Source organism: Epinephelus fuscoguttatus, linkage group LG14 (assembly GCF_011397635.1).
Source record: "Epinephelus fuscoguttatus linkage group LG14, E.fuscoguttatus.final_Chr_v1".
NCBI classification, from domain to species: Eukaryota; Metazoa; Chordata; class Actinopteri; order Perciformes; family Serranidae; genus Epinephelus; species Epinephelus fuscoguttatus.
In genome coordinates this window covers 42,195,436-42,218,905 of record NC_064765.1, presented here as the reverse complement: position 1 = coordinate 42,218,905, position 23,470 = coordinate 42,195,436, and the positions used below count along the sequence as shown (strand labels likewise).

The 23,470-nt window shown below is 40.8% G+C and overlaps 1 protein-coding gene across 11 annotated transcripts in view; it reads right to left on the bottom strand.

Moving 5' to 3' along the window:
- The window catches only part of nrxn3a (neurexin 3a), a 735,897-nt gene that overhangs the window by 640,182 nt on the left and 72,245 nt on the right, over positions 1–23,470 (bottom strand). For 9 of the 11 annotated variants that reach the window (XR_007450902.1, XR_007450903.1, XM_049596227.1 and 6 more), the window contains one exon: positions 20,051–21,283. Coding sequence is in view for 9 of the 11 variants with exons in the window: in XM_049596227.1 (XP_049452184.1) it covers positions 20,051–20,735 (685 nt within the window). In the remaining 2 variants the exon portion in view is untranslated. The remainder of the gene's footprint in view (positions 1–20,050; positions 21,284–23,470) is intronic. The other 2 variants (XM_049596228.1, XM_049596230.1) reach the window with 1 other exon arrangement.

Genomic DNA, 23,470 nt, shown 5'->3' with positions numbered 1-23,470 from the left:
AATTGATACACCGGTCAAGAATGTCAAGCCTTTACGTCTGATAGGGGCGTCACCCTTGGGGGGGACAAAATGCCTCTATAGCGCCCCTTTGAAATTTTCAAGAACACCTCCCCATAGGGGTTTTTTTGGAGTTGGAACATGAAAATTGGTACACATGTGTATGTTGTCCAGACGGACAGAAATGTCTCTGGCACCAATGGTCTACTCCAAACAGGAAGTCGGCAATTTTGATTTTGACTTGTCATTTTGGCGTGATTTCCACATGTTGTATTTTAACGAACTAGTTCTAGGGATTTCATCCAATCGACTTCAAATTTTTAACAGATTATCCAGAGACCCTGCTGATCAAAAGTTATGCTCTGCATGTCTGTAGGTCAAAGGGCATGGCTGCTATGGTGCTGCCATTTTTCAGCTATCGCCATGCATATTCAAGCAGCTCTCCAACATAATTCATCCAAACTGCTTCAAAGTTTCTGTACATGATAAGAGCCCCGCCCTCAATGCCTCCATATGCTCGTAGGCAATCTTGCTTATGGTGCCCCCTTGTGGAAACAGGACAAACACCAACCTAAAGCTCCTGACCTGATCAACTACATTTTGTGGCCACATGACGATCAAGTCGATGAATCTCCACAGGGACACATGTGTTCTGTCATGTTGCAGGCTGCCGCGGTGGCGGCTTTTCATCCTTCACCACGGAACATCAACTTGGTATAAATCCTTCATGCATTGTCCGATTTGCTCAAAATTTCACGTGTGATGAGGGTCCACCCCTGAACGCAACTGGCCACATCTGGTTGTGCTTGTAGCGCCACCTGGTGGATGAACGAAACATTGCGTTTTTTCGCTCCTGCCAGGTTTTTTCTCCCTTCTCGCTTCGCACCACAGCCCCCGCATGCCTCAGACCCCCGCGGTTGCATGGGGGAGCGAGGGCCTGATCACAGCTGCTTGCAGCTTTAATTTAATTATTATTATTCCTGCGACATTTCGTGCCCCAATTTCGGCCCTTTCCCAAATTTCAAAATGCTTCTGACTTTCCACATTCATCTGGCCGCATCCAAAATTCGATATTTTTGGGCGTTTGCACATGGTCGACGCGAAATGCAGAAATAGCGCCCCCTACAAATTTTCAAAAACCCCTCCCCATTGGGGTTAGTTTGTCGTACGTAAACAAAATTTGGTACACACATGTAACATACCCAGATGTACAAAAAAGTCTCTTAACGTCAATGGTAAAATCCCAACAGGAAGTCAGCCATTTTATTTTGAATTTTTCATTATGGTGATTTCCACAACTTAAATTTGAACAAACTCCAAACTCCTCCGAGGGATTTCATCTGATCGACTTCAAATTTGGCTACAGATCATCCTGAGAACATGCTGATGAAAAGTTATTAAAAGCTTTTCTCTATCTCATGGGGCGTGGCTGCTAGGCCGTGACAAATTTTGGCGATTTTTTGTTTTCTTGCCATCGAATTTCGAACGGCTCTACCACCCACATACTTGATCTCAGCAGCTTCAAACTTGCTGGACATGATGATGGCGCCTCCCCGAACACCCCAATATGTTAATATCCCACCTTACTCATAGCGCCCCCCTTGTGATAACAGGAAATGATCAGTTTTTACTTTAACATGTACTAATGCCACAAATTTGACTGCATCAACTTCATTCCACTTCTAATGCATGCAGAACAAGTTGGTGAAGCTACCTTATGAACGCTGTGAAGCTATGTCTGATGGTGTCCATGTGGCAGCGTGGCAACTATCGATCCCTTGCCACTAAATACGTTTGGCTTTTTGATGGCTTCAGTGACCTCATCTCCTCATGAAAATTGATACACAGGTCAAGAATGGCAAGCTCTTACATCTGATAGGGGCGTCGCCCATGGAGGGACAAAATGCCTCTATAGCGCCCCTTTGAAATTTTCAAAAACCCCTCCCCATAGGGGTTTTTTTTGGAGTTGGAACATGAAAATTGGTACACATGTGTATGTTGTCCAGACGCACATAAAAGTCTCTGGCACCAATGGTCTACTCCAAACAGGAAGTCGGCCATTTTGATTTTGACTTGACATTTTGGCGTGATTTCCACATGTTGTGTTTTTTTTTAACGAACTAGTCCGAGGGATTTCATCCAATCGACTTCAATTTTTTTTACAGATCATCCGGAGACCCTGCTGATCAAAAGTTATTAAAAGCTTTTCTCTATGTCAAGGGTGTGCCCGCAATGGCGCCTCCTTCGCCACCAAATACATTTGGCTTTTTGATGGCTTCAGCAACCTTATATCCTCATGAAAATTGATACACAGGTCAAGAATGGCAAGCTCTTGCATCTGATAGGGGCGTCGCCCATAAGGGGGACAAAATGCCTCTATAGCGCCCCTTTGAAATCTTCAAAAACCCCTCCCCATAGGGGTTGTTTTGGAGTTAGAACATGAAAATTGGTACACATGTGTCTGTTGTCCAGATGCACATAAAAGTCTCTGGCACCAATGGTCTACTCCAAACCATAAATTGGCCATTTTGATTTTGACTTGTCATTTTGGTGTGATTTCCACATGTTGTATTTTTAAAAAAACTAGTCCTACGGATTTCATCCAATCGACTTCAGATTTTTACAGATCATCCTGAGACCATGCTGATCAAAAGTTATTACAAGCTTTTCTCTATGTCAAGGGGCGTGGCCTCCATGGCACCACCATATTTGATGAATCACAATGCATATTGAAGCAGCTCTCTCTCCCGCATACTTCATCCAAACTGCTTCAAAATTTCTGTACATGATAAGAGCCCCGTCCTCAATGCCTCCATATGCTCGTAGGCAATCTTGCTCATGCCACCCCCTTGTGGAAACAGGAAATGTCCTATTATACATTGACATTGTCCGATTTGCTTGAAACTTCACGTGTGATAAGGGTCCGCCCCTGGACACACCTGCACACATTTAATTACACTCCAAGTGCCCCTGGTGGATAAACAAAACATTGCATTTTTTTGCTCCTGCCAGGTTTTTTCTCCCTTCTCGCTTTGCATCACAGCCCCCACGTGCCTCAGGCCCCCACGGTTGCATGGGGGAGCGAGGGCCCAATCGTTGTGAGGGTCCAAAGGACAGAGGGATAACTCAAACTGATGGCCCTAACATAAACAGGAATCTTGTTCTTCAGACAAAGAATTAGTCAGGGAGGGTATTGCATAATTTGGGCAGGATGTGGACAGGCTGGACAAAAGCGCCATATTTTCCCTAAATGCTGTCCATGCCCATAGCTTTCCATTTTTCATTGGAACCACTTCCTGCAAATAGATTATGGAGACCATCCTGGATTTTGAAGTTGGCCACCATATAAAAACCTATATCTACCATTATCTCAGCTTTTAAGCCACTTAGGATCACAATTTTGGTGTCTCATCATATATTTTCAGGGTCAAGGAATACAACCATAGCAATAAAAAACAGTGTTATATAAAAAAAATAACTAATAATTGTTTTGTGTGTCAAATGGTTCGTATGGGCTTAGTGGACACAGTAATGTGTTTAGCACTTTAGTTAAAATACAAAAATTGTCTACTACTTTTTCCCCACTAGTCTATGTTACATGAATTTACTCAGCTTCTTTTAAACAACCTGTCGTCAGTAGTATCTAAGAATCCACAAGAGAAAAGTGAGGAAATGGTGTGCGGAGAAAGGTTGAGGGAAGGAACAAGCTCCCAGGAAACTGGGCCGACTTTTTACGTGACACAACTAAGATACAGGAACTGTTTGCATTCCTGTCTAACAAAATCGCCATTGTGGATTGCACCAAAGACAAGGAAATCATCATCACATCTGGTGTCACTGCTATTATGCGAGGATCCAATCGATCCTTAGCACCTTGCTATCACGACACGTGCAGGATGACCTTCTGAATGTCTGTACCAACTGTATGGTGCGCACTGTTGACACCGATGTTGTTGTGATCCTCACTGGCAAGTTCCATCAGATGGTCACCCTGTGCCAAGATGTGAACATTTGGGTTGCTTTCGGTACAGGCAAGAACTTTACATATCATCACATCAATGCCATCTGCGAAAACCTGGGTAGCGAGAAATCTCTAGCCCTCCACGTCTTCCACAGCTCAATGGGATGTGATACCACATCTGCATTCTTAGGAAGAGGCAAGAAGTCAGCATGGGAGGCATGGAACTGCTATCCTGATGTAACACATGCTTTTACATTCATGGCACTCCATCACTTTACAGAAATACAAGTTGATGCTCAACATTTCAAATTTCTGGAACGCATGTGCATGAGTTGGCTGAACATAAACACAGATGTTTGTTGTTTAAGGAAAAAAATGTCAGTCAACAGTGTTGTACCGACGTAGTGTGTTTATTTTGAAGGAGACTATGCAAACCGTACATTTCCTGTGAAAATGGAGGAGAATGCATGTAACAGACTGAAATTGATATGGTGTCCCAGAAAGCCAACAACCAACACAGCCAGGGTACCTTGCACGTCATATGTTGACGTGTAAAGTCCATAACCAAAAGTCAATATGTGAGAAGGTTGGAGTGAGAATGTGTCGGTCTGATTGTTCAGGAATCTATCCCAATATCTTTAGATCTCTTCCTTGACCTGACTAAGCGGTCTGAGTTTTGCTTTAAACAAGCATCTGTTGTTGATCTATGGGCAAAGGTTTTAGTCAGCACACACACATCGTCACAAAAAAATTATGTAAGATCTCACAGTGATTTTATCCAGATCTGCAGCTGCAGCCTCAGAAACTTTACAATCAGTGTAGTCAAAGTAGGCCTGTGAACTCCAGCTTTGTCCCACTGGCAGTGGCTATCATACATGTGCCTGGCAAAGAATTATCTTTTTGTAGTCAGGTTTTTGGGTAGTTGCCTTCGCCAAAGATAACTTGATGTTGTCGGTGAAGATTCTCAGTCATCCAGGTCATGGTAAACCTAAGTGCTATATCATAGGCAACATAACTTGATGTTGGTAAGCTAATGTGTCATGTAAAGCCAGGGTCTTGCATGCAACTAAACATCCTTTGTATGAACCCAGTGTCAGTGTGAGACATGCTCTTATGTTTCTTTGCATGCTATGCTTATGTGTTTAGTTTGATTTTATTCTATCCTGGTTGCATGTTTTACTTGTTTGTATTTTGGAATTTATGCCTGTGTTTTATTAGTATTCATATTTAGTCATATTTGGATTTTGTGAAAATACTTTTTCTAGTTTTATATTATTGCATTGTTTTATGGGTTTATTTTTAAAATGCATGCTTATTCATGGGTACCAGTGACGTCACGTCGACAAGACCGCCGCCATATTTGTGTCCGATTTGACCGTACCCCTCAGTTTCGCTATGGCGGTACACACCTCACACTTAAATGAGACAGAGAGACAACGATATTTGAAAAAAAAAAATTTCCATTACTGGTTGCGACCCATATTTAGTACCCTCAACAGTATTTTGTCCGCTAACCTCTGCAACATGCTGTGTGTGTGTGTGTCCGTCCGTCCACCCACCAGCCACTTCATTAGGTCCACCCGTGCAATCTAATCCAACAGCTCTGTCATACATTCTACTTTATGAAGCTTTTTACATTTTCAGTTTTTGTTGACATTGTCAGAAAGGTGATAATTAAACTTTATGTTTATTATTAAGGTTGTACTGGGTGGTGCTGGCGTACTGGAGTGTAATATATTAAAGTATTCCTAATATTTTGTCCCCCTCAATATATGTTAATGGATTGGGCAAAATTATGAGAACACCACACAATATAATGCACTCCAGTACCCCAGCACCATCCACTATGACCTCTATAATAATTATCACCTTTTTGACAATGTCAACAAAAACCCAAAATGTATAAGCTTCGTAAAAATAGCATTTATGGCATAACCATTGGATTGGATTGCATTAGACCGCACAAGTGTTACCTAATGAATTGGCCGGTGAGTCTGTATTATATTGAAGGACCCACACCACGACAAGAGTAGGTATGAATAATAGTTAATTAGTGACTGACATCAGCTCAAACCACAAGCTTTTGAGTGTACCGTAATCAGATGAAGTTACGTTAACGTTAGCATAAGACAATGTGAATCTCCATTGAGGTAGCTAACATCACGTTAGGTAACGTAGTGTCGGGCTGTCGGCATTAATCGCATGGCATCTGAAGTTAATCATGTTTTGCGTGTTTTGTAAGGGGTTTTCAAAGACTAAAATAAAAATTAGATAGAGTTGAGGACTTACTGGACACGAAGTGTTGACTGCACAACCTGGAGTTAACGTTAGCTGTTGGCTTCCAGTGGTCTCTTCTTATCACAGCCAACCATTTATTCCGCCAGTCTACATCCTTTGGGATGAAATAAAACTGCAGTCCGGGGTTTCTTTGTCGACTGGTATCACAGCCAACAGCACAACATATTCCTGACATCTTTCAAGTAACATACATTTTAGGTCTCTCGCTGATTTTCCTCCTACCCTACTTGTTTTGGTAACGTGACAACGCTGTGACCTGTGACCTGACTGCTGTGAGCGGACACAAATATGGCGCCGTGAAAACACTGTGACATCATGTGGTCTCTAAACAGTTAACTGACCACATCCTCCAAGACTCAAGATTGGTCAACACAGGTCAGTGTACTCTCTTAAGTGCGAATGGACACAGGTATCCAAGGAGGCAGGAAGCGAGACAGACACACATAAGCATGATGAGAGCGGAGGAGTGCGCACACACCTGACACAGAGTCGGACTGTGGAGCAGAGGCGACTCTACAGAGGATCTGCACAGGTTTAAGACGGAGCAGCAAGCGGCAGAGACGAGGCACCAGACCAGTGTGTGGACGCAGAGTTAGTCTAAGCTCAATAAAAGTTAGCTACTCTAAGCTAAATAAAGGAAGGTGGCCAAGCTAAGCTAGCCAGTGTGTGTGTGACACCCTCTGTTTGTGTGTACATGTAACTGAGTTCAAGTTCTTCTCCACAGCGACCGCAGCAGTCCGAGGGAGGAAGGGCAGCAGAACCACGTGGAGAAGAGATGCCAGGAGACTAAAATGAACAGTGGGAGGACAACTACACAAGGCCTACCCCTTCCTACCCCCCAAAAAGAGTAAATAAAAATGTCCCCCTCCTGAACAATTTAACATGCATTAAGGACATTCTGGAACTCTTTAAAGATGGCATTTATTTGGCATTCGGAGGATTTTGTAGAATTTCTTTGGACCTGTTCGTATTTCTCTCAGCCATTTTAAGTCGCCCATTCTAATTGTTATATTTTAACATTTTCAGTGACTGTCCAATCTCTGCATTTGTCAATGCTGCAATTTTACTGGTTCTATAAATTATTTAAAGCTATCCCTGGAGTCATCTTTTTAAAAGGAACTATCTTATTGCCAGTAGGTAAGAACCGCACATCATTGTGTGACATATTCATCACAAACGAACTCTAATTTGGCTTTCAACATAACTATACTCAGAGAGGGACCAGCCCCCTTCTGTCAGTGGCCATCTTTGATTCAGCCATCTTTGTTGTAGTTTTCTGTTGTCAGCCTTTTTGCTTTTTGTAGGGCAGACAGCCGTTGTCTCACACACACCCAATCTCTCTATCTGCCTCGTTCTCTCTCTCGCTCTCTCTCTAGCTTTCACTCTTTTGTGTCTTAGTGTTTGTTTTTTATATATATGTTGTTTGTTTTCTTTTTATTTCTCTTTTGGAAGGTGGTGCCCCATGGGGTGATTTAATCTAAATCCAAGCATACTATTTAATATAATTAATACTTATTTTCAACAATCGTTAATTAATATTAATTAATAATAATAATTTCTGATAGTCTTTTTTTTTCACAAGTTCCCTACAGCACAAACAGCAGTTTTCCTGTAAACAAGGGTTTATTGTTGATATATTTATAGAAGGTTTTAGTCGACACAAACATGTCCTCACAAAAAATGAAATAAGTTTTAACAGTGCCAGTGAGTTCATCCAGATCTGAAGCTGCAAAGAAACCCATCAAGCCAGGTGAATTTAAGTCATTCATTAAAGGGAACTAATGTTTATTTCAACCTGGGCCCTATTTTCTGATCTACTTTTGTCTAAATGAATGACAGGATGTTCAATATTTGACATTTCTCCAGTACGAAGCTCAGACTGACCTGCCTGCAGCCTGTGAGCGTGCACTATATTAAATAATAGGGCACTCAGACAGCGTCAGACTATGTCAAAATACGTCCACTAAAAGTGCTTTTTTTTCCACACAATACAAATAGGCTCGGATTCTTAGTATAATTATCCGACAACATAACGGAAAGGATTTTTAGTATATATGCAACCGAAGTAAAACTGCTCCCTCTCTCTCCTTGTCCGCTCTTCAATTTCAATGAGCTCTGCACCCATGTACATCCGTGTACTCTGTGTGTGGGGCCAGGGCCCAGGTTGGAAAAAACATTAATTCCCCTTTAAGCTGAATGCAGTTAAACACTTTAAAGCTCCAGCTTCTTACCCAACCTCAAATGGGTCACCTAAAAGATTGGTCTAAAATTTCAAAAAGCCTTTAAGCATATCATTACATCATTGTCTTGGTAATTTCTTGTTTAGTTACTATAAAGAAAACACTTGCAGAGCTGTTCCTGACAGACAGGTCTGTACAGAGTTGTCTTTAGTCAAACCAGAGCTATCTCAGCCTTTCCAAACAAAAACAATCAGATAAGAAGGGGAAACTCAGGTGTTTCTCTGAGGGTTGTACTTGTCAAAAAACTACGGTGGAGGAGGGAAATGGTTGCATGATGCTATTACGGATGTTGAGGTACTGTCACATACTGAATGTAAGTAGAATATATAAAAAAACATGTTCATCAGATCGATGATGGATGCAGAGAAAGAGAGAATGTGGCTCCAGAACAGACTGTAAGAAACACTAAAGGAGACTCAGATTACCATGTTGATCCAGGAGGGAAACTGACACTGCCACTGTTATCTGTGACCAGACACTGGAAGACTTTCAGAGCTCAGAGGAGGCTGACACAGCTAATGGTTTTGTATTGTTATCAGAGCCATCTGCGTCCATGGACTACATTCCAATTAAGAGGTAAGATAAAATAAATTAATAGATTTTATTATTTAGATATTTATAATACATTTTATAATTCATTGTCTGTTCTCATGGAAATTTGCAAAGAATAAGTGATAGTAGTTAATAATAATAATAATAACAATAATAATAATAATGGTAAGTAGTTACTGGATGAAAAACAGTATTAATGTTAGAACAACCCAATTTGCATGCTTTTACTCAGGGGATATGTTGAAACTCTACATTTTATCAATACTGTGTTTAACATGCAGGGTTACTTGTGGTCCCTAAAGTTAATAAAAGTAGATCAGGAGCCAGAGCCTTCAGCTATCAGGCTCCTCTCCTGTGGAATCATCTTCCTGTTGCGGTCTGGGAGGCAGACACCGTCTCCACATTTAAGACGAGACTTAAGACTTTCCTCTTTGATAAAGCTTACAGTTAGGGCTGGCTCAGGCTTGCCTTGTACCTAGTTAGGCTGACTTCTATTAGGCCTAGTCTGCCGGGGGACCTCCTATAATACACTGGGCACCTTCTCTCCTTCTCTCTCTCTATCTCTCTCTCTCTCTCTTTCTCCCTTTTGCTGACACTCATGTCCAGTTACTGCATCTTGCTAACACTGCCATACTGCATGTCCCTTGCTCGGCTTCTTCTCCGGAGCCTTTGTGCTCCACTGTCTCGCAGGTTAACTAATCACAGCGGTGCCTGGATAGTGTGACGTGTGTGGTTGTGCTGCTGCCGTGGTCCTGCCTGATGCCTCGTGCCGCTGTTATCATTAGTCATACTTCTACTTTATTATACACATGATTATACACATTATAATATTATTACTTTCATTGACGTTGTTGTAAGCTACTGTCATTACTGTCTGTCCTGCATCTCTCTCTGTCTCTGTCTCTCTTTCTGTCTTATTCTGTCATACGGATTACTGTTAATTTATTTTATTGATCTGTTCTGTATGACATCTATTGCACGTCTGTCTGTCCTGGAAGAGGGATCCCTCCTCAGTTGCTCTCCCTGAGGTTTCTACCATTTTTTTCCCCCATTAAAGGGTTTTTTTGGGGAGTTTTTCCTTACCCGCTGCGAGGGTCCTAAGGACAGAGGGATGTCATATGCTGTAAAGCCCTGTGAGGCAAATTGTGATTTGTGATATTGGGCTTTATGAATAAAATTGATTGATTGATTCAATCAATCGATCAATTGATTGAACATATGGTTAGGTTTAGGCTCTAAAACCACTTGGTTATGATTAGGAAAAGATTGTGGTTTGGCTTAAATACCTGGTGTGGGGACACAGTCTCTGCTGGGAAAGCAGCGATGTCTTGGTAAAAAAGCAACTGCTTTTTGTACAACTATCCTGGCAGGAAACACAGCGATGTCTCAGTACCACTTATTAGTGGTTTGCAGAAATGTACAATGCCAACATTTTTTTCTGGTGACTGGGCTGGTTAAAAAGAGAGTGAGAGGAGCAGAGTAGTAAGTATAATGTGACTGTTGTACTAATGGAAGTATTGCTGTACAGGCGATTCCACCTCTACTCGATGTTTTACTATAGCCCCATTTTCCAGCGCACAAAAAAACCCACTAACAACCATTAACAGTACATTTGTATTTAATGGGAAAGGTTATGATCAAAATTCAGTCCTGGGACAAATGACAGTAGTTATAAGAATTTATCAGCCCCAGGTCAGACTGACTCTGATAGACAGTGATGAAAATATGACATCCAGGAGGACTGCAGGGTTTATTTATGTCTTTTTAATAATGCGTAAATGATATATGATATAAACATGCTTTGGCCTGTCAGTGTTTGGAAAAAAAGGTTGAGATAAATTATAGCCTTTAGTCAGCCTGAAGCCAGTCCCCCAGAGCCAGGCAACTGTGAACTGTGATAGAGAACACACGTCCATGTAGGCCTTTACAAATTATATTTTCTCATAGGCTATACACTTTTAATTGATTATTATACAGCTGAAAATGGTTTGTGATATTGGGCTTTATCAATAAAATTGAATTGAATTGAATTGAATTGAATTGAATTGAAAATACTTTGATGGCAGTCTGATGCTGCACCATAAATCCACACTAATCAAACTTTGAATGTGAGATTTGATCGTAGCCTCTGCTTCCATCCACACTGATAAATGCTGAGGTTTGCATGGAAAGGAACATACTCCCAGTTTTCTGTTGTCTGTTTGTTTTGTAAATGAGGGCCATTGTGTGTCATCTGCCTGGGTCGGGTGGTCTCTACGGCAGTGCTCATGTCTCTTTAGTGATAGCTAGTGTGTGTGAGTGTGTGTGTGCGCATGTATATATATTTATGTATCTCTATGTGGGGTGGGAGGGTTGGGTTTTCTCTTTTCTGTTTTGTTTTCTGTTTTGGTTCTTGGTTGTTTTTAACCTCTGTGAGGCACCTTACTGTTGTATGAAAAGTGCCATATAAATAAAGTTGATTTGATTTGATTTGATCTAGTCTTTGAGGGCATAAGATTCTTTATATGTCTTAACCCTCCACTTCATTCAGGGTCTTGCTATACTTTTCATGTTTGTGTTAGAAAAAAAGATAAACAATTAAAACAAAGTACATTTGCATTTGTGCCAGACATCTGATGCTCAGTATCTCAGGGCCCATCGGGCAATCTACCAGTCCACCTCAGCCAGCCTCACTAAGCATATTATTTATCCCTTAAAAGGACAACTTTGGTATTTTTCAACCTGGGCTCTATTTCCCCATGTGTATGTGTGCGTATGATTCATGGGTACCACTCTTTCTAAAATTGGTTCAGTATTGAGGCGCAAAATGAGCTGAAACAGTAACGGGGGCAAACGCGTCCCGCATTCCTGCCGCCCTCCCCCTCTCTGCTCCAACACTGACTGACAGCTGACTCCACTCATTCACACTCACCACTGCCCCAGGGCCGCTACAAAATGCTATCTACAGAGATAGCACTGGCGATCTGAACCGCTCAGTGGCGAAAAAAAGCACTTACGGGACGCATTTGCCCCCGTTACCATTTTAGCTCGTTTCGCGCCTCAATACTGAACCAATTTTAGAACAAGTGGTACCCATGAATAATATGCACAAATACACATGGGAAATAGGGCCCAGGTTGAAAAATACCGAAGTTGTCCTTTAACAATCAGCAATCCAAATTCTCTCAGAGCTTCCACTCAACTATCACTGCCTTGCAGGAGGCAGACACGGCCAAAGAGAGAAAGCCAGACATCAATCAAGACTGGGAAGATCCCAATGTAGAGGCTGCTCAAGGTTGGGAAAGGCAGCTTATCAACCTACAAGGGTCACCAGTGCTTTTGCATCGATGACTTACTATGTCAGTGCTGGGGGATGCAGAGTGGTGAGGTCTTGTGTGTGTGTGTTTTAGGGAGAGAACTGTAAGAGGACAAGGGAGAAGGGAGAGGGAGGTCATGTAGTGATACTTTTAAATGCTGCTCCTCACTAACCAGCAGAAATGGTCCCACTACAGTTTGCCTACTGTCCCAACAGATCTACAAAAAACGCCATAGCACACATCCTCCACACCACCCTATCCTATCTCACCTGGAAAAGAAAGGCAATTATGTGAGATTGCTGTTCACTGACTACAGTTCAGTGTTTAACACCATAGTTTCCTCCAGGCTGGTCATAAAGCTCAAGGGGCTGGGATTAAATACCTCACTGTACATGTGGATCCTTGACTTCCTGACAGGCAGACCCCAGGTGGTCAGGGTGGGCGGACACACCTCTTCCACCCTCATCCATAATACAGTAGCACCCCAGGGCCGCATTTTAAGTCCCCTGCTGTACTTCTTGTACACACACAACTCTGCAGCCACTTCAGACCTCAACACCATCATTAAGTTTGCTGACAAAACAGCCGTGGAGGGCCTGATCACAGATAGCAATGAAAAGGCCTACCTGAAAGAAGTACAGGACCTGACCCGCTGGTGTCAGTACAACAACCTACTCCTGAATGTCAGCAAAAAAAAAAAAAAAAGGAAAGAAATGATCGTGGATTTTGGGAAGAAGCAGCCAAGAAACTACACTCCCTTTAATGTCAATGGGTCCTCACTGGAGAGTGGAAAATTTCAAATACCTTGGTGTCCATATCACTGAGGGCCTGACCTGGGCGCTGTACTCACTCGGTGGTGAGAAAAGCAAGGCAGAGACTTTTTTACTTGACACACCTGGGGAAATTCCAGATATCCCCTGCACCATCCAGATCATCCTTACGGGGAACATCACAGCCTGATAAAGAGTGGTTTGTAGAGCTGAACACACTTTAGGTGCTGCTCTACCCTGCATAAAGGGTATGTTTATACCAGATACAACAAAAATAAGGCCAGGAGAATCAGTAAAGATCCCAACCGGATAACCTTTTCTCTGTGTTGAGGTCTGGGAGAAGGTACTGGTTACACACTGCAAAAACTGAAATCTAAGTAAAATGAAATATTTTAGATCAAGGTGATATATGCTTATTTTTTGTCTGATAAGATAGTTCTTCTCAGTAAGCAGTTTTTATGTTAGACTTTTTCACTTGTTTTAAGTGTTTTAGTCCTTAATTATCTCAATAAGATATCACAGCTTGTTACTGAGATTGTATGACCTATTCTGAGTAAGTACATGCTTAAAACTAGAATATCAACAGTTACAAAGCTGTTTCATCAACACTTACAAGTATAAAACTGCTTTTTCCAAGTAGTAGTTTCTTATTTCAAGCATGAAATAAGAAATCATGACTTTGACATAATTTTATCTATCTCACTTGTTTTATTATCAATGAAACAATACAAAATATGTAGTCATATACTATAACAGTTGGCACAGTACTGTAAATTGACACTTGATATTTAAACATTTAACATGTAACATTTTAAACAATTTCAAACACATTTAGATAATTCACTGTATTGTATGTTTTCATCTGCTACAGACCTTCCTTAATTAGATCTCCCAAGGTCAAATTACAAGGCTACTAAAGCCAGTCATACCGTATCTGGGGAACACACAATGAGTTATTTTTAACTGTTGTACAATTCCATTACATCCCCAAGATGGTATTTTACCTGTACAAAGGTTTGGTTCTTGCTGCTAGTTGTGTAATACGAGGTAAAATCCACCAGCTTTTCAGCATCGACTAACTCAGTAGCCTGCGCAAGGTGTGGGACCTCAACTTGATATGCCATGACATTTCTATCAAAGTGTACAGTTTGAAATGGTTGGTATTCCAAACAATGAAGTCTAGAATCAACAAGATATATGTTTTTCACCAGTCCAAATTCTGGCATATTACCATTCACAACTTTGGCAAGGATCATTGACTTCTGAGTTATGTATTTACTGCCATTTATCATAAGCCATTTGACTGAAACGGCATGGTTTACTTCATCATAACCTAGGAAGTCTCTCAGTTTTCCTTGTAAATACAGTAGATCTTTAAACTCAGATACAGGTCCCATCTCCCTTTCATTTGAAAAGTTTGGGTGTAATGAAGGGTCAACATTTTGGCAGCTTTCATATATCTGCTTCTGATTTATCAAAGACTTGCAAATGTTTTTAAAATTGAGCTTCGAAGCCCATTGTATAAAGAGGCAATGTTTAGACTCAAACCGCATACACATATGTCTAACCACTGGACCCAATGATTTAATCTGTGATGGCAAATGTATCGGATAATGCTATTTAGGTGTAATATTGCGTTCTGGGAAAAGCTCCTTCCAATGCTTCATATGATTTTCAATTAGTGACTTCAATCTAGGAACAGCTGTAATGGTAAGAATAGGTGCAAGCACTATCTGCACAACCTCTATAAGCTCATTTATCAGATGCACATATGCACTGTCCTCCAAACTTCCCAAAACAAATGGTAATATCCTTAGCAGGACAAGAATTTGGCCAGACGACTGTTTTAATTTACCATCACTTGACATTAATGTACTCAGTGAAATTGGGGATGGCCGATCTCTCACATCCAGAGGGGAATAAGGGAAACCCAGAATAACAGAATTCACAGAGTCCAGGGCCCATATTCACAAAGATTCTCAGAGTCCTCTCAGAGAGCTCCTAACTTAGCCTAAAAATTCCTAGCAAGGAATCTTAGCTTAAGAGTGATTCAGGAAGTTTCTGAGAGCAACTCTGAGCAAGGAGGGGACAAAAACTTTTATATTAGTGAGGATGTGTGGTTGACCCCGTTGCTACGTATGACGCAGTCTTCTAAAAGCTGTGATTGGTTGTTACAAAATGGAAAAAAAAACAAAGAAAACAAATGCGCTCCTAGTAATGAATGGACAGTGAAATCAACTGATCATAGAACTTAGACTGTATTAAGAAATGTGTAATCGTGAAAATAATTTTATGTCATGATGATGAAACTCAGCAAAATTAAATTAATTGATACACAGCTTCAAAATGTTTGAACGTACCTCATTCACATGCCGATTATTATATTGATTTGCTTATCGTTATGTTGACTCGCCATGCTGGTAATTTTACTACTTAATCTATTTGATATCAATGGTGGACGCAGACTCAGCTGTCAGCAATTAGTGATTGCTGGCCTCCTGGTAAAAAGCGGTTTGATTTGGCAGAATGACCAAAACAACGAATGAAATGGAGAAAAAAGAACGAGAAAGCCGAACTGGACAGAACAGCAGTGCCTGCTGTTGGCACAGCTCGTGGAGGAGAACAAGGGAGCAAATCACTGTTGTTCAATATACGGAGAATATCTCTCCTTCCTCTCTGTCTTTACGCTGTCTTCTCTGTTTAAGACACTCTTAGGCTTCTTAAAAGTCCTCCTCCCTCCTCTTAACAGTTTTTCACCTTAGGAGCTCTCTTAAGCCCTAAGATGCTTTGTGAATAACTTTTATCTTACCAAGGGAAAATTCTAAGAAAAATCTTAGAATTCAAGGAATTCTAAGATTTTTCTTAGAATGACGTCACTAAGAGCTACTTTTAGTCTTAGGATTCTTTGTGAATACGGGCCCAGATCTATCAGTGCTGACTGAACAAGATGGTGCAACACACTCTTGATTTCCAAAGGAGCTGTACCCTCCAGAATTACATGCATAATGTCTTGAGGAGTTCGTTGTATAATGTGAAAGGCAGGGAATTCGACTTATTTGCTCCTTCAGTTGATCCCATATGTTGTTCTCAAGTCTGTATCTGCCTTTTCTATTTCATCAGTCTGTCTGATATGCCTCTTCGAGGTTCTTTTAGTAAATGCATCCTCATTGAAGTGTGACTGCATGTCCTCAAAAGAACACTCACAGTGTCTGCATTTGCTGTAGGCAAAGCCAACACCCTCCTTGAACCCTGCCAGTTCATGCTGTGCCAGATTGTCACCACAGACGGAGACCGTGGCACCATAAATAGTTTCCTGTCCATTGTTTGCATTTTAACACCATTGTACAATGCATCCATGTCTTCTTTGATTCTGTTCAATATTACATTTACACCACACTGACGGAGGTCTACGGATCTAGCTATGGCAAGTAGCCTAATAGCAGCAAGTTTAGACCTGTATTTTGGATTTATGTTTGCTAGGGTGTAATACACCATCAACAGCTTATTTTTTGATGCAAGGGATCCTAGTGGATTACAGATCTCTATTTCATCTGTGTACAGAACAATTTGCAATGCATTTGGTTTCTTTGAAAATAAGGGATGTAATTTTAAAAGGGAGCCATCAACAATGTCCTGAAAAAAACCCTCTTTGCACCTTTTCAACCCTTTTCAATCATAGAGAATATCTTCGTTATCTTCGAGAATATCTTAGTTGCACATTGGTGTGGAAGTGAGTTTTGTGTTGGCAGGAGGATCTAGCCAGCAGTATTTAGTCTGAAAAGGTGGAGCTAATTAAAAATAATCATCTTGGGGCATCGGTGGCTTAGTGGTAGAGCAGGTGCCCCATGTACAAGGCTGTTGTTGCAGTGGCCCAGGTTCGACTCCAGCCTGTGGCCCTTTGTTGCATGTCACTTTTAAAATACATGTAAACATGTTAGTCCAACTGAAATCGTAGTAAATTTCTCAAAGTCGGACTAACACACCCAGATAGTGTGATTATCCTTATTCCTGCATGTATACAGTCAATCGCACCCAAACTGGCCTAGGCACTCTGCATACGCTCCACAGTTTCCTCCTTGGGCTTTGATCCAGAAGTCAAATAGCATTATATGCGTAACAGAAGAAGAGGCCAGTAACAATGTGGAGAAATCTACTTCTAGAACTGTGCATTTTTGGATGGATGAGGAGACACAGTTCATGCTGTGTCAACTGAAAGAGTTAAATATTTTAAAATACATAGATAGGAGGAGAACACATAATGAGGATTGTTTGGTCTGTGACATAATAGGTCAACCAAAAAAAGGTCCAATACTGACAAACTGAAAGGGGGCATATCACCACCTATCATAGCGGAGTCGGACATACTTCGGTCTATAAATTGATTCCACTCCCATGCTTGTATACTGGGACAAGGACAGTAGTCCCATTAAATTGCCTAGCCATAGCTTGACTTAACTGTGCATGTAAACGTACTGACTGAGATCTCTCAGCCTGAAGATGAACTAATATTTACCTCCAGCTGCTGAGTAAGGAGATGTGTCTACTACACTGTCCTAGAATCCCTGCTAGAATCGTCTGACTAAAAATAACGAGCATGAAATGTGGTATGGATTATGACAAATATATTTCATGATGGTGATAGCAGATGTGGTATACTATTCAGAAGAACTACACAAAAAATGTGAGCAGTATCAACATATACTGAAACAAAAAATATCAAGAGCACTAGTTCACTGTAGTTATTATTTCAAGTCAAGCATAACGTTAGTATAGGGACTTAGAACATACTGTGTCTGGAAGGTTTAGTGCTTTACATTCTTCTATATGGCCTAATTCTTAACCTCACTGTAACACTTAAAGTAATTTCTATGATATTTCTATGTCATCAGTATTGTTTTCATACCTTGTGGCTCTCCATAATTCTCTTAGACTGTATGTTTTTATATGATTAAGACTGTTATTGCAATGTAGTCCCTCCCCAGGTGGCGGTGTGGACCACCTCAAGCAGGAGACACACACTGCAATGCAATTAGAGTCCTTAACCTTGTTTTGTTTTTCAGAGATATCTGAACAAAAAAAGAGAAAGATTCCAAGAAATGTACACTAACACACAAAGCTAAATAAAACCTGTGAAAACAAATGAAATAAAAAGAAAATTTCATTCAGTGGAATACAGCCAGTTATACAATTTCATGGACCGGCATAAAATAATGGCATAGAAGATGTGAAACAAAGTATTAATAGTGATGAGAGAGATGCTTAGCTATTGTGATGCTTGATCAACGTTAAACAGCTAAGACAATGGACTAGATCAAAGCAGCTGATTAGTGGATATAAGAGTCCTGGATGATGGGGCAAACAAGTTGAGATACCGCCCCATGCAATGCTTTCATAAGAAGAAGAGATCTCTGTCATAGTCAGAGCAGAAAGGGCAGTAAAGAGGAAGTGTGGCTTCTCCAGCCACAGCTGGTCCTCTACTCACCTGATGTCATGAAAAAGCAGTGGCTGAGTATGCAGATTTTCTTAGTATTTCACACACCAGCAAGTCTGTTACTGTTCTCATGTGACTGCAGTGAAAGAAAGAGGAGCTGAAGCACACACATTTCTACCCCCAGAGCCCACCTTGTTGGTTCAATACCAACCAGTCAATCAGCTAAGCAAAGGCAAAGTAACTCAGCGCCACTGATGCACAGAGGAGAGGAAAAGCACCGACCCCACCCCCACTTCATCTTTTTCTTTTTTCTTTTTTTCAAACACCAGCAGCCATAGATTAAAAAAACAATAATAATAATCTTATCTTTATATTCCAGATTCCCTGGCCTTTTGTCAGTGTGCCAGGATTTGGCATCAGCCCGAATGGGATGTAAATTCCATATCTCTGAGTAGTTCAGATGAACCCTCGAAAGTCAAAGATGGAGGGAAAAACAGCTGAACAAATATGTTTAAACAAATTACCTCTGATCTGAATTAATTAAATGGAGAAGGACTTTCTCATCTAAGTGGTATTGATTATCTCATAAGGAGTCAGATTATTGTGTACTCCTTAGCTGCTGGAAGCTGCTGCTTTGGAAAACCTGCAGAATCAGTATTGATTGTGAATAATTAAGTACATGACAAGACTTTTTTGCAGAACACAGAAAAAAGAAGAGGTGAATGCATCAATTTCATGTGCTGAGTGCATGTTCACCAATTATCTTCACAAAACAGGCATTATCACAGAATGTTCTTTGTTCGGGATTTATCAAATCACAAGAAATCCAAGTTTTTACTAAAAGCAAGTGCCTTTTATGTGGCCTGTGGGGAGGAAATACACGGGGAGAAATGAGTAAAGGGCTTTCTTTGATAGTATTTTGGTCTTGGTACATCCAGCTGCAGAGCATTTGAAACACAGCTCTGGCAAATTTCTTAGCACAAAAGGATATAATAATATATAAAACACCTGCCATCTTGTGATTGGGGGAAGAAGGGGGGCTCAGGAGGCCCCATTCTCTTTGTGGACCCCCTTATCACCGCCTGCAGGACCGATGCCATTAACCTGTGCCTCACTGGCTAACCAAGATTGGCTTTCTGATTTTACAGCTTAGTGAGAGACACACAGACGCACACAGGGATAATAGAAATCAGTGGGATAGCCAAGCAAGCCCACAAAGTCAAACTGCCTAGAGCCCATGATACCTGATGTAACAGCAGAAACAATCTGTAGATTAGAGGCATAAAAAACACTGAAATTTAATGCGAAAAACATTGAAACCCTCAAGGTCATTATGTCGGTCTTCAGTATCCCTGTGAGATAACATGGCAGCTGGATTACTGCACAAAACAACAACAACAACAACAAATATGCTTTTATCAAGATGGACTGGTGCAGCTCTCCAAATGTGAAAGAACATTAAGATGGATGACAGCAGTGTCAAAGGCTTGAAAGGAATGTCTTACCTTCACTGCAGAAGCGGCCCTTGTATTCAGTTTTGGAGCAGTCACAGACCGGTCCTCCATCCACCACTGAGCATGTTCCGCCATTCTCACACGGGTTAACGGTGCACCACCCTTCTGACTCCAAGGGCACCTTAAGGCTTCCCAGGAACAGAGGCTGTGAGATGCCATATTTGAGGTCTGTAATTGTGCCCCTGAAGGGCTGCATGTTTCGCACCGTAGGCAGTGTGAGTGCACCGTTGCGGATATCCTGAGGCACTCCACCCAGGAACAGATCACTGACTATTTTCATAAACAGACGCTGAGGCCGCACCTCATCTGCTTTGGCCTGACCATCCAGTACCAGCACCGTGTGTAGGTTATACCTGCTCAGAGTCGCAAAGTGCCAGCTGCCGTCATTCACCTGTCTGTCAGACACAATTGTGGTCTCAGCACAGTCGATGCTGAAACGCAGCTGCAATTGGCCCTCCATTACTGCTAGCTGCAAAAAGTCACAGTAGCCTCCATCATCAAAGTACAGCAGCAGCGCTTCCGAGGCCTCCGTCTTGAACTGAAAGCTGAGGTCACCACGGGTGCTGGCGTCCCAGCGGAGGTAGCGTGCCCACTGACCTGGTGTGCCTAAAAATTCCAGTCCCATACATGTGCTGAAGAACACTTGCAGCCTGAGAGAAAAACCTATAAGATCCATAGCTGCGATGAAGTTACTAATCCAACAAGGTGTCTGAGGGGAGTTAAATCAGAGTGAAATCTTAGGATGATCAAACTGAGTTTCAGGGATCCAAAGTTTTTTTCTGCAGTATTTGCAGGGATATATTCTGATAAATATTTCTTATAAAAATATGTTTTCAAAGGGATAAGGGCAGTGGCAGGAAAACAGTCTTCATGGTTAACAGTCTTAGGGTCAGTATGTTCACATCAGGAAATTGTCCAGTAGTTGCAGGGCAGTGGTCGTATGGAGGTATTTTTGTGCTCCTTCTAAGGGTTAAAGAGAGGACCAGCAGAGGGAAAGAGGAGGAGGAGGAGGAGGAGGAGGAGGAGGTGGAGGAGGAGGAGGTGGTGATGTTTAGATATGTTTTTTGTACACTTCAGAACAGCTGCTATCAAGACTCATGGTGCAAGGTCTGATGGAGTGAACTTCTCTGGCTATCAGGGTGAATAGAACTTCCTCCTTCATGTTGTCTGCTGGGAAATGGAGCTGACAAGGGATCCACTGGTCTCTCTCAGGTCCATCACTGTCTGAAAAAGAGAGATCGAGGATTATAAATGGTCCACCAGCAATGATTTTACTACTGCTAATTCTACAATGTACATCCTGGGGGACTTTACTGCATCTAAACCCCATGACAGAAGTACATGACATGCATGTGTATAATCTAAAGAGGTTACATAGGTCAAGGTGCCCAGAAGCATCAGTACTGTTGCTACAGTGGCCTGCGGTAACTAAGCATAGTCAGTGGCAGAGAATAACCAAGCACTATCCCTCAAGTATTGACCTGAAGTATAAGTATTCTGGGGTTCAAATTATATATTTATATTAAAATTATCCTATTTTATCAATTAATATATTTGTATATCCAAAGGCTTAATCTGAAATTGTAGTTTAGTAGAAATATATAACATAAAAATGAATTCAGGTAAACTACAGGTACCTCACTTAGGTATATCAACAGCAACTCACAGCCCACTGCCAAGACTTTGGTTAGGGGGTAAATAATGAGCCTTTTGTTGAAATGAAGAAGAGCATAAAGAATACTACAATTAGCCTATTAATATCCACCAATGTAAAATGTAAACTCCCCTCAGGTTCCCTACATCCCCAAAGTCCCACAAAAAAAATAATAATGACGTGACCTCAATGCCATCGGAGGCAGCAATTGATGGATGGTACTATTAGCATAAATCACATGAAGGGTTTTGTTGTAATGAAGACAATGTGTGTCTTTTATATTACATATTGAGCTTGCAGTTGCTTACAGTGAGGAGTTTGCCTTTATTTTAGTTGCAGTCACCAATTCTAATTAAAAGTGCTGCATTTTCCCCCTCCTCCACAAAGGTTGTTTGGAGTTATCGGTCATCTGCTGGATAAATTAGCCTCATTATTCTCATGGCAGTGCATGACTATCAGTCAGCCAGGCAGACTGACTTTATCTGATGACTAGCCTAGAGAGACAGCTTCCTGCTGAATCCTGTTAAATACTAAGAGGCACAGAGAAACACAAAGCAGATACTGATGCAATATATTTGTTGTTGAAATAAAATCAACTTTGGTGATCATTTCTGAGTTCTCTATTACATTACACAGTCATTTGACCAATTGTGTATAAATATTGATTAGTGCAGCTTTAATCTAAGTGATTTAGTTGCCTAAACCTAACATCATGTGAAATATGACCTCTGCTTTCTGGTGTTCAATGCTTTTAAAAAATGACGTCCAACCCAATTACCACCCCGACTATAGGGAAAGGAACATAATACATTCTAAATGAACATTGACAGTTAGTTCAGCTAACCCTGGCATCAATTACATTTTCTACAACACATACAAAATTTAACACATTAAGTATCACTTCAGTAGTATATACAAGTAATTTTAGGTGACAGGGTTGCATCTTTAAAATCATTTTGTCCATCCTTGATACAAGCAAATCTTACTAAAATGAATAAAGATAAATAAATAAAGTGAGCTGAAATTATTTCACCCCTTTTTAACAGGCAGTGGTGGTTTCAACTGACATCTAGTGTAGCTTATGTTCCATTAGGGGGAGCAAAGTTTTGCTACCCCATACTTATTCTTTTTCAAAATAAACTTATCATCATACAGCCCCTACAATCAGGTGACCATATTTAATCCTTTAAGCTCTGCAAGAGAAATGATCCAAGAGTGCCTACATTGGTATTTTTGCAAGTTCTGACATCATTTCTTGGAGTATCTTTAAATGCTTCATATCCCCGAAATCTGTACAGCTGGAACTAAACGATTACATAATTAAATAAGCCATATAATTGATAGAAGTATTGAAAAAATCTGACTTTTTTCCCAAAAAAATAACATAATAAATGCACAGAACATGTTGATCCAAATGATTTCTAAATGTAGAAACACAAGCTAAATATTTCTCAACACTCCATATGCTATTATGTACATTATTTAGTTTTTGAGATATGCTCATTTTTATGAGCAGAGTGAGTGAATGAGCAGAGTTTTTGATGATATAAATCATCAAATAAATGCTTTTAGAAATTAGACAGCCATAATTTGTTGGTATTTGTATGACTTTTTTGCTGCTATCATTTATTATAATTGTGTGTAGTTCAGATATGGCAGAATGAACTTTGATCATTGTTATGATATGTATATTTTGATGAATGATGTGTCTCTTTGTATCTAATATGTCTGTTTTTAACTTATAATGTAAACATACC